We start from the raw sequence: 12296 nt of genomic DNA, 5'->3' as shown, positions 1-12296 counted from the left end.
GCTCTTCTGGAATCGAGCTCTGACAGCGCTTGCTATTCCTGCCCTCACTTGCCCTCTGCCTTCCTGTGGTTCCTTGGTGCAAACAGGACATCAATTGAGTTTAATAATTGGTGACTTAAATAACTTATGCAAATTTGATCATGTAAAGGCAGGAAAATAAAACATCAGCAAAAGCATCCCCAAGTCTAAAAATAATTGCTGTCTAGATACCTTGACCTCTCTGTCTCTGATACACTGATATGTAAGCTAGATATTCTTTCTATACCTGCTTTTTCGATATTTCTTTAACTGTCTTCCTTTCATTCCCATTTCTTCAGCTGCCTTCTCTAACTGACTTTAACTGTCTAAATGTTCCTAGAATTCTTAAAATTCCCAACAATCAGGCAGGCAATTTACCAATCTAACCTAGCAGAAGCAAGCCAAGCCATACCCAATTTCCATTCAGTTCCACACCTCTAAGCTCACTCCATCCATGGAAAATTTTTCCTCTAAGATTTTCCCTCTAATCTCGCTATATCCATAGAAAATTTTTCCACCCCTTTTAGGTTTACAGTCTGATAGTGAAACAAAAAGAGCAACCCTCATCAGATCTACTGAGAAGAGAGCATGGATTACAGCCTTTAAGTTGTTCTTGAACAAGGAAATTTACAAGGACAATTCAGGGAAAGTAGGTTTTGCACATTTGATCTCGCAGGATACTTGTAAGAGTAGCCGAACTAATTTAATTAACCAGAAACTAAAAATTCTGGATATTGATATAACATCTTTACAGACAAATGAGGCCCTAAGAGTTATAAAATTAAAACTAAAGGATCTCGATTACAGCAGTACTCTCCAGAGAGCCAGACGTACATGTTCGGGCTTATCCCTGGGACTTTCACCCCCAGAGGCTATTCCATCTTTTTAAATAATTTTTTATTTTTCCATATCTAACATACAAAACTACAATGACAGTAACTACAAAAGACTACAATAGTACAAGGGAAGGGAAAGAAGGGAGAAAAAAGAGAAAGGGAAGGGGGGGTGGGAAAAAAAGGGGAAGGTAACCTACAAACACTAAACGCTACAATTCAATGCTTTCCCTTCATACTGCCATAGTAAAAAAAATAGCTTAATAAAGTAGTGACGGAGTGGTTGATCATACAAATTACAAATTACAGTTCAAATTAAATCTTTTCCCCTCCCCTGGGCCTCGGACGCAATTCCCTCTGCGCAGCTACCGCCAGAGCGCTCATTGCCTCCCCCCTCCCTTCAGGCTTCGGATCCTCTTCTTTTTGCTTGGTGTCTGGTCCAAATTCTGGATTTTTATCCACAAAATCCCTTAGCTGATCTTCCGAATTAATCTTGTGAGCTTGATCTTTATAACTAAACCCGATTCCTTCCGGGAGTAGCCATTTGTACTTTATGTCACGTTCCCTCAAAAGAGCTGCCAACTTCTTGTACTTAAATCTTCGCTTCCGAACTAAAAATGGAACGTCCTTCAATATCTTGACTTTATTTCCCAGAAAGTCCAATTCCGCATTGTATGAATTATATAGGATACTGTCCCGGACCCTCTTAGATGAAAACTCGATAACAATCTCGCGAGGCAGCTGCCGCTTCATCAGAGGCTATTCCATCTTATTGCTATTCTTTAAAGATTCCAGCTCAACGCAGAGCCTTCACATTGGCTAGACTTAACTCCTTCCCCTCTAAAGTGCTTTCTGGTCGTTTCTCTGGACTCCCTTATTCTGAACGAGTTTGTGACTGTGGACAAGGAAAGTTAGAGACCTTGGATCATATAATAGTTTTTTGCCCTAAGTGGAGTAAGGAAAGAGAGAGATTTATTATTCCTATTATGTTAAAAGAAAAGCTTCCCTTCCTTCCTTGGGCAATCTCAGTGTTATTGTCTGATAACTTTCCTGACAATCAAACCTCTGCTATAGTGGCTTCCTTTTTAGCCACGGTGATGAAGAAACAAAATCTTCATGAGTTTAGATAGTTTAAAGTGATAATGACGAGTTATGTCTGTGTGAATTGGGTATGTTCAAGTGTACAGTTCATATTTTGTTGGTGTTTGTATGGCTTATGGCTTCGGCCGGAAAAGCAATAAACATATTATTATTATCTACTGAGAAACAAGTTCAGTTTTGTTCAATAGGGCTTACTCCCAAGAAAGCATATTGAAGATTGCAGCCCAAATCCCTCATTTTGTCACAGTCCCTCCTGCTCCTTTTACCACTACTTGTTCTCTGCTAGGCTCAGAAAAGCCAATCAGAGCAAGAGCCCAGAAAAACCCAGATCTCCTTGCCCGGAGTTCATTGCACTGACAGCTTTGGTTGTCAATAACCTGGATAAGAATGTCCTATCCCTTTAACTGGGGCTTAATGGAACTTTAAATATAGCCCCCCCCCCCTTCGACACTGATGTTGTGTAATGCCAGGTCCATAAATAACAAGACCAGAACATTGCACGATTATTTTGTGGCAAATGATGTGGACCTGGTATGCGTGACTGAGACCTGGGTGAGGGAGGGTGAGACGGTTGCCCTGAATGAACTAGTCCCACCTGGGTTCTCAGTCCTTCATCAGTCCCGAACGGGAGGCTGGGGGGGAGGGGTGGCAATTCTTGTCCGAGAGTCTTTCTCCTTCAGGCCGCTCCCCATCCCAGAGATCTCCGGCATTGACAGTGTAGGTCTAGTGTGGGGTGCCGAGGAAAGTTTGGCCATCTGTGTGGTGTACCGGCCACCCAGCGCACCAGCAGATGCCCTGCCACATCTGCTAGAGGTGGTGGCTGGGTGGCCCTTGGAGCATTCAAAACTATTGGTATTGGGTGACTTCAACGTCCATGCTGACGATGACGCCCCTAGTCGGGCTGTGGACCTGGTGTCCTCCATGGCTGCACTTGGACTTTCCCAGATTGTTTTGGCCCCTACACATCAAGCAGGCCACACGCTGGATTTGATCTTTGGGATGGGGATGGATGTGGTGCTAGAAACAACTGAGTTGGTGCCATGGTCAGACCACGTGGTCCTGAAGGCTTGGCTGCATATCCCACCTCCCCCCTGCAAGGGCGGTGAGCTTATTTATGCTCGCCTGCGGAGACTTATGGATCCAATTGGTTTCCAGAATGCACTGCAGGATCCAATGCTCCCTAGTGGCTCATTGGATGAGCTGGTGGAAAACTGGCAAGTCCATCTTTCTGAAGCCATTGATGAAATCGCCCCCCATCGCCCTCTCCACCCCCGTACCAAACTAGCTCCCTGGTATACAGAGGAGCTACGTCGGAAGAAGCGGGAGCTGAGACGGCTAGAGCAAGTGTGGCGGCGAACTCGTGACGAAGAGGCAAGAGCATCTTATAGGATGTTTATGAAGGCCTATGAGATGGCAGCGAAGGCTACAAAGAAAGAGTTCTATGCAGCCTCCATTGCATCAGCTAGCTCAAGCCCAGCAAAACTGTTCAATGTGGTTCGGTCTTTGGTCTCCTTATCAGGAGGGGACCGTCAAAATTCAAATTCGGATATTAGCAGCGAGGCTTTTGGGAGCTTTTTTGCTGATAAAATCTTGTCTCTCTGCCGTGATCTCCCAGCCACAGTTGATACAGTGTGCGAACTGGAGGCCCCTTGGCCGCCTTCTGGGATGATATTAGACCATTTCAGTCCACTCTCTGGGGATGAGATCGACAGTAGTTAGTGAGCAGTTAGGCCTACCACATGCTCCTTTGACCCGTGCCCTTCGTGGCTGGTGAAGGCCAGCGTAGATGGGCTATGAGATGCCCTGGAGGCCATTGTCAACATGTCTCTGAGCTCCAGGATCTTCCTGGAAGTGTTGAAGGAAGCTGTGGTTAGGCCTCTCCTGAAAAAAATGTCTTTGGACCCTACCTACCCGGTCAGTTACCGCCCAGTTTCGAACCTCCCGTTCCTGGGTAAGGTGATTGAGCGGGTGGTGGTAGAGCAGCTGCAGGTCTTCCTGAATGATTCCTCATCCCTAGATCCTTTCCAGTCGGGCTTCCGTCCGGGACATGGGATGGAGACATTGCAGGTCGCCGTGATGGACGATCTCCGTAGACAGCTGGATCAATGTGGGTCGGCGCTGCTGATATTGTTAGATCTATCATCAGCATTCGACACGGTCGATCATGACCTGTTGGTCCACCACCTTGCCAATGTAGGGATTCGAGGGGCAGCTCTGCAGTGGTTTGTCTCTTTTCTCCACGGTCGGGGACAGAGGGTGGCACTAGGGGAGAAGTTGTCATCCCACCACCCATTGGTGTGCGGTGTCCCTCACTGGGCAATACTCCCCCCCCTGCTATTTAACATATATATGCGCCCCCTCGCCCAGCTGGTACGGAGTTTTGGACTTGGGTGCCATCAATACACAGATGACACCCAATTGTATCTGATGATGGATGGCCGGCCTGGCTCTGCCCCAGATGTCCTGGAACATGCCTTCAGAGCTGTGACTGGATGGTTGAAGCAGAGTCGGTTGAAATTAAGTCTCACAAGGACAGAGGTCCTGCATGTGGGTCTAGGGTCCATGGGTGCGGGACTCTGGCTCCCTGCTCTCAACAGAGCGCCACTTACGCTGGTGTCGAGAGTGAGGAGCCTGGGGGTGGTCCTGGATGCTTCCTTGTCTGTGGAGGCACAGGTCGCAGCGGTTGTTAGATCCTCTTTCTTCTACCTAAGACAGGCTCGACAACTTGTCCCCTACCTATCGACCCATGACCTTACAACAGTGATCCAGGCAACGGTCACCTCCAGATTAGACTACTGCAACTCACTGTACGCAGGGCTTCCCTTGGGCTTGATCCGGAAACTGCAGCTGGTTCAGAATGCAGCTGCATGGGTGGTTGCCAGAGCACCAATCATGGCTCATATAACACCTATCCTCCGTCAGCTGCACTGGTTACCGGTTGAGTACCGGGTCCGGTTCAAGGTTTTGGTGTTGACCTATAAAGCCCTATGCGGACTGGGCCCAGCATACCTTCGGGACTGCCTCTCCCCATATGTTCCCCAGAGGTCTCTTCGATCAGACACTAAGAACTTGCTGATGGTCCCTGGCCCCAGGGAGGTCCGCCTGGCCTCTACCAGAGCCAGGGCCTTCTCAGTTCTGGCTCCGACCTGGTGGAACTCTCTGTCTGAGGAAACTAAGGCCCGGCAGGATTTGTTATCTTTCCGCCGGGCCTGCAAGACGGAGATGTTCCACCGGGCATTTGGTGGGGGCTAGGCTGTCCTCTCGCTGGCCATACCACTGAAGACCTTCCACCACCCATGCAGGACAATGCTGTATTTTAATATTTTATACCCGCCAATTTTAATTGTTTTGATATGATGTTTTAATGTTTTTTATAATGTTTTTACTTTTTTAAGCTGTTGTTAAACTGCCCTGAGCCCGTCTGACGGGGAGGGCGGTCTAGAAATGTGATTAAATAAACAAATAAATAATAAATTTATTTTATTTATTTAAATAAATTATTTAGCTAAACCGTCCTCTTAGCTTCGTCCTCTCCCAGAGGTAGAACTAAACTAAGCTACCACACTACCACACGGAACCATATACAAAACTGTCTTCTCTCTTGCAGAGGCTGCCCTGAACTACCTTTAGTCCACTTTTCTCATTGATACTCAAGCCAGATTACACAGTATAAGTCAGTATGTGCAACAATTGGGGCATTCAATAAACAATACAATATGACATGGGTTGCAAAATTTTGGAAAGAAGTAGAAATGCGATGCACAGCTGAAACAATACATAAGCACTTTAACATGACATATTAAACAACATGGAACTTCCTAGTAGGAACACACTTGCAGCAACAAACAGTACAAAGTAGTACAATCTACAGTCCCTGTTCCTTTAACAAAGCATCCCTCTGAACCATTTCCTTACAGCACTGCTCTTGTTCCTGTGCTAGAAAGCCCTCCTGAATAATCCCATTTTATTTAGATTGCAGAAAGCTAGGAGAGGGTGGGGGGGCTTTCTTGACCTCTTCGGGCAGGCCATACTGTATGGTGGGGGACATAACAGAATGGGCTGAACTATTCCCACCTTTCACCTTCTCCATTGCATGGCCCCTTTCCTTATCACTTACTTAGCCCAAGGACGGACTCAACTAAGTTTTTGGTGCAGATTTCCAGGGTGTGAGTTTTTGAGAGTCAAAGCTCCCTTCATCGGATACAGAACTTTGACTCTCAGAAGCTCATACCCTGGAAATCTAGTTGGTCTCTGACTAACAGCCTAGATGGCTGATTTCTTAAATTTTGTAATCATTAATGAGTGAAGTTGCTTTGGCAATCCAACAAAAAAAGGTTTTTGCCTTTTTCTCTCCTGCTGCTTAGTTAGCACTTTGCAATGAATGACATATTGACACTGTCTGACCTTCAAACATAGGAGAAATTTCCCAGTCCTAATGGCTGCTTCCTCTGCTTTCTCCAAATTTACAAATAGATTGATATAATCTATTGTTGAAGCATTAGTCAATTGATGTATGTTAGCTGGTACTACACATTTGAAACATCAGTTCTTCAGCTCCTGGTTTTTCTAAGACATCCTGCAACTTCATTAGGTAAGACACATTTGGTAACTCCATTAAGACACAGGCACAGTATGAGGAAAACAGAGATCAGATAGGAGAAGTCCAGCTTGCTTGCCTGCAATGAATATTGCTCTGAGAAGTTATATGTGCACAACCCACCCCCCTGTAATTTTTGATTCGGGCATTTATATGGTGGTAAGGAAGAAACTGAAGGAAGGCACTGTGTCCTGAGTCAGGGTTGTGGTGGCTGAGTGTGAAAGCATCTGCATGGCATAGAGAAGGTCCAGTCTCCAGTATCTCCACTTAAAAAGGATCTGCTGCTAATACAAGATGTGAAAGACCTCAACCTGAGACTCGGGAGACCCACTGCCAGTCTGAGTAGACAACACTGATGCTGGGGAAGAATTCAAAAGTGTCGCTGCACAGAGGACTGCTGGGAAAATGTAAGTTGCAAATACGTGTCTACCGTAAGGTGAAGGTAAAGGTGCAAGCACCGAGTCATTACTGACCCATGGGGGGATGTTGCATCACGACATTTTCTTGGCAGACTTTTTACAGGGTGGTTTGCCATTGCCTTCCCCAGTCATCTACACTTTACTCCCAGGAAACTGGGTACTCATTTTACCGACCTCAGAAGGGTGGAAGGCTGAGTCAACCTTGAGCCGGCTACCTGAACCTGATTTCCGCCGGGATCGAACTCAGGTCGTGACTGAGCAGAGCTTGCAGTACTGCAATACTGCAGCTTACCACTCTGCGCCACGGGGCTCATAGGAAGAATAGAATTCAAAATGCCTTTTGTTTATCCTGTTACTCAGCAAAGTAATAATTTTAAAAGACATACCTTAATCAAAGTATCCTCAGAAAAGTTTGGCAATACCCGCCACATGCCTCCAATCAGAGGAAGCCGAAGAGGCCCTGGAGGATAGTTCCTGTGTAACCAGAGTTGTTTCAGAAAGTGCACAATCAGAAGACACACTGACACTACTATCAAAATTGCCCATATCCACTGCATTTTGTTTGCCTGTTCCTCTCTGTTTTGTATCTTTCTTGTATAACTCAAATGATTTTTCTCCAGTGGCTCTTCGCTGTCCTCGAAGATATTGCTGCTTGTCTTATGTTTTTTTTTTTCTGCTAACACCCTTTTATAATGCCTCATTATTAAAATGAGCATAGAACTTTCTCACACCATCACATTATCTTGATCATGCTGGCATGTGTGCTTATCGACACTTTAATTTCCATATATATTATTTAAAACATTGTACAGACAGTTTAATGAAATCTCAGTGTAGTCCAAGTTTAGGCTTTCAAAAGGCCAACTTACGCCATGTGTTGTCTGAAAAAAAAAAGAATTTACTATATGCTCATGATTTATATACAGCATCAGATAAGTACAAATCCTGTTCCTTTATGTATTGTCGAAGGCTTTCACGGCCGGAGAACGATGGTTGTTATGGGTTTTCCGGGCTGTATTGCTGTGGTCTTGGCATTGTAGTTCCTGACGTTTCGCCAGCAGCTGTGGCTGGCATCTTCAGAGGTGTAGCACCAAAAGACAGAGATCTCTGTGACACTGTGACACTCTGTGACACAGAGATCACTGTGACACTGAGAGATCTCTGTCTTTTGGTGCTACACCTCTGAAGATGCCAGCCACAGCTGCTGGCGAAACGTCAGGAACTACAATGCCAAGACCACGGCAATACAGCCCGGAAAACCCACAACAACCACCTGTTCCTTTAGTTTTGTATAGTTTTTCACTTTGCTTTCAAAGAAAATCTGTGCAGTGTTTTACACATTCACCCCAGGTTCCTGAATTTACGGCCTTCTTGGATATGTTTCCTGAAAAAAGAAAAGAGTACAGCAAACCGATACATTTTATAACCATAGTCCAGCATTTGTATGTTACATTTCTCAATGTGGAAAGGAATGCACAATGTATCTGGTTTCTGTGCAAGGTCCATCCACAATATCCATCTAACTTGCTGCCTCTGCTTGAAGATTGAGCATACATACTACATGAGACAGAAAAAAGAGCCATGTCGGAACTGAAAACCCCTACTGGAAAATGCCAGCCACATTTTTTTTAAAAAAAGAACACTTTTCATTGTTCACATTGCGCAGTACCTTTATCTACCCCGACCCACTTCTGTATATGCGAATTGTTAAAGGAAATGGATCACAATCGAGGAGGGAACAGAAAATGTATGCATCAGTCTGGGAGAATGGGTAAATGGCTCTCAAATATCCTATTCGTTATTTTAAAAGTGAAAAGAAAATGTTCAGGAGAAACAAACTGAACCTGGAATAAAGATTAGAACACTTAGAAATAATTAGAATTTAAACTTTAACATTTTCTGCAATAAAATATTTGCTCTTTAGCTTCCTACAAATATGAAAATGTAAATAAAAAATTTAAAAATTCAGATCCTGAAAAATCTTGTTTGATTTATATCCTGGTGAAATCACTTTGATGAATTAGTTTTATCAGTCTTAAACCCCATTGGCTAGAATGTTACCTAAGTGTATGTTGTATGAAGGATTTCTCTTTGTGAAAGCATACTTTCCCATTCCCCCCTCCCACTGAATCCCCAAAAGCCCCGAAGTGCTGTTCCTGATGGACATGAGACCATCAAGAATTGAAGGGGGGGGGAAGAGACATTAGTATAATCTTGGAACAATATTTCTTCTTTTTGTACATTCCTACAACATAGATGCATAGTTTTCTTATCTTTTTCAACATTTTGCCTTGTCATATATTCTATATCTAATGCCAAATGAGGCCATACAGTATGGATTAATAGATCCACAAAATAGGGACAGTTGGGAATTTCTTTGCAAACCTGAAGAAAGTTCCAGGTGTGCAGGATAATCTGATAACTAATATATATATATATATCCAAGTCAATTCCTGCTCACCCTCATGGCTTTGCTTTAGAGAAACCAAGGTTTAAAAGGCTCAGCATCAATGTTGGACTTGCTTGGCAACTTCTAAAGTGCCAATCAAGAATACAGGCATTATATATATATATTGGGGAGCTTAAAAGTCTCAAAATAATAAAAACAATGCCTGTAGATTTAACCCCCAACAATGATGCTGAGCCTTTCAAACTTTGGTTTCTCTAAAGCAAAGCCTCGAGGGTAAGCCGGAATTGACTTGAATGGATATGGAGGCCAAAGCCCTGGAAAAGGTCCTCTCTCCCTGCCTTGTCATGTCCCCTGATGAAGGAGAATTCATGGGGGACAGACCCATCAGTGACCTCTGAAGACTCAGTACTCATGGCAGTCAGCCCATCTGGTAGCCACTGCACAACTGGACCCAACTTGGGAGTGCTTGCCAGAGGGAGAATAAAATGGAAAGCAGAAAACAGAAGGGTAGGTAAAGGTAGGTTGGCTCGTGGGTGGAAAGGCAAGAAGGAAGCAGGGAAAGGAGAGAGGTTATGGAGACTGCTGGGGAAAGGGGAAAGGAAATCATAGAGGAGGCAGATAGTGAAGAAAATTATATGCTCCCTGCAAGTCCTTATTGGTCTCCTACTGGTTGATTAATATATGCATTCATACAGTTCAAGGTGCTGCTTCTTACCTTCAAAGACGTTCACAGCATGGGTCTACATACTTAACAGTAAAGGGTGAGCCATTCGGGTAAATGGGGGAGTGCCCCACCAACTCACACTGTGTCCAGCCCCCTCCTGCCTGCTGTAAGAAGTCGGCCCTGACCTCCACCATGTTTGATAAAGGCCTGTGATATAAAAATCACAGAGCTCTTGGATTAATGAAAGTGTGAACTGCATCAGGGGAATTCCATGCCACTGGGCAGAGTGCTGCTGAGTGCCACCTGGGAGATTAAGACACGAATGGAATGCTGAATGCAAATGCCAAGGACTGGTGGTGATTGATTTTACTGCCTCCCCAGCTGTGGGCATGAGATAGTGACACTTAGCAGGGGGGAATACCCCTCTGGTGCCTGCCAGCTGATAGTTTAAAGGGCCCTGTCCTGGCAAAAGCAGCAGTGTCTGCTGGCAGCTACTTTAAGGGGTTACCAACTGACCTTCCCAATGTCCAATACACACCAAATTTGCAGGGAACATAGTCCTCACTGTCCTCTGAAGACCCCCCCCCCCAAGTTTCAGAGAGATTGCACCCCAGGAAAGGCATGATCCATGGGTTCCCCCCTTTGCTGTCATTTTCTCATCACAGAGGCAAAAATGGGACTCTCTGCTGGAAGTACTTTCAAGGGTTAAAGCCAGAAGGAAAGCCAGAAGGAGTTCAGACAGAGTTCAGTCCCTGCCTGTTGCCAAGGGAATTGATTGAAAGCTGCCTGACTGTCTGGCTTGATGAACTGCAGATGAAGGCAACGAACAAGGCTTGCAACAAGTCGACCACTGGTTCATTTAGAATGGGGCCTCACGAACGGCTTGTTCGCAAACAGACGAAGGGGCTGTTCGTGGGTTTTTTCCATTCATAATGCTGTTCAGGCCCATGTCTAGTCTTCAGGCAACTGGGATCAGAAACAGAGAGGGGGCAATGCTCAACCCCCGTCTTCACCCATCTGGGACAAGGAATGGAGCAGGAGGCAATGCCTGGCCCACCTTCACCCAGCTGGGATGAGGAGTGCAGCAGATGACAATGACCGCCCACCATGCCTGATCCAGCTGGGATCAGGCATAGAGCAGAGGCAATATCCACTCTCTGCCTTCACCCAGCAGGAGGAAATGCCCATCCCCTCTTCACCCAGCTCAGATCAGGAGCAAAGCAGATGGCAATGCCTGCTATTTATTTTTTTTATTTATTTTATTTTATTTATTCAATTTATATACCGCCCATCCCCAGGGGCTCTGGGCGGTGAACAATTAAAATCGATAAAAACAAAAACTAAAATCAATATACAAATAATAAAACAAATTAACAAGGTGCAGTGGTGGGGAGAACCTTCCCCACCCCAAAGGTGGGAGGCCGACATGGCACCGCCCCCTTCAATCACCAAACGCCTGGTGGAACAGTTCTGTCTTACAGGCCCGGAGGAACGATAATATGTCCCGCTGGGCCCGGGTTTCCATTGACAGAGCGTTCCACCAGGCTGGGGCCAGGACTGAAAAGGCCCTGGCCCTGGTTGAAGCGAGGTGGGCTTCCTTAGGGCCGGGGACCACAAGTAAATATTTATTCGCTGATCGGAGCGATCTCCGGGGAACGTACAGGGAGAGGCGGTCCCGAAGATATGCCGGTCCCAACCCACTCAGGGCTTTAAAGGTAAGAACCAGCACTTTGAACCTGATTCGGAATTCAACCGGAAGCCAGTGCAGCTGGCGCAGGACAGGTGTGATGTGTGACTGGTAAGGTATACCAGTCAGGACCCGTGCTGCCGCATTCTGGACCAGTTATAGTTTCCGGATCAGGCCCAGGGGTAGCCCAGCATAGAGTGAGTTACAGTAATCTAGCCTGGAGGTGACCGTTGCATGGATCACTGTAGCCAAGTCCTGGGGCGTCAGGTAGGGGGCAAGTTGCCTGATCTGACGAAGATGGAAAAATGCAGACTTGGCAACCGCCGTGACCTGGGCCTCCATCGACAGGGAGGCATCCAGGAGCACACCCAGACTCTTTACCACTGGCAAAGTTGCCAGTGGTGTCCCATCCAGGGCAAGGAGCTGGATCCCAACATCTGGCAGCCCCCGTCCCAGCTGCAGGACCTCCGTCTTCACTGGGTTCAATTTCAGCCTGCTCTGTTTCAACCATGCCGTCACAGCCTCCAAAGCTCTGGCCAGATTGTCTGGGGCCGTGTCTGGCCGGCC

The 12296-nt window shown here is 45.9% G+C and overlaps 1 protein-coding gene across 1 annotated transcript in view; it reads right to left on the bottom strand.

The window, feature by feature from the left end:
• The window catches only part of LOC129332009 (cytochrome P450 2J5-like), a 35019-nt gene extending 27408 nt beyond the window's left edge, over positions 1-7611 (bottom strand). Inside the window, exon 1 of the mRNA XM_054982757.1 lies at positions 7355-7611. Within this exon, the coding sequence (XP_054838732.1) occupies positions 7355-7525 (171 nt within the window). The 5' untranslated portion in view covers positions 7526-7611. The remainder of the gene's footprint in view (positions 1-7354) is intronic.
• Between the last annotated feature and the right edge of the window lie 4685 nt (positions 7612-12296).

This window comes from Eublepharis macularius, chromosome 6, assembly GCF_028583425.1.
Source record: "Eublepharis macularius isolate TG4126 chromosome 6, MPM_Emac_v1.0, whole genome shotgun sequence".
Classification (NCBI taxonomy): domain Eukaryota; kingdom Metazoa; phylum Chordata; class Lepidosauria; order Squamata; family Eublepharidae; genus Eublepharis; species Eublepharis macularius.
The sequence above is the reverse complement of the archived record's forward strand: the minus strand, read 5'-3'. Positions and strand labels throughout refer to the sequence as shown.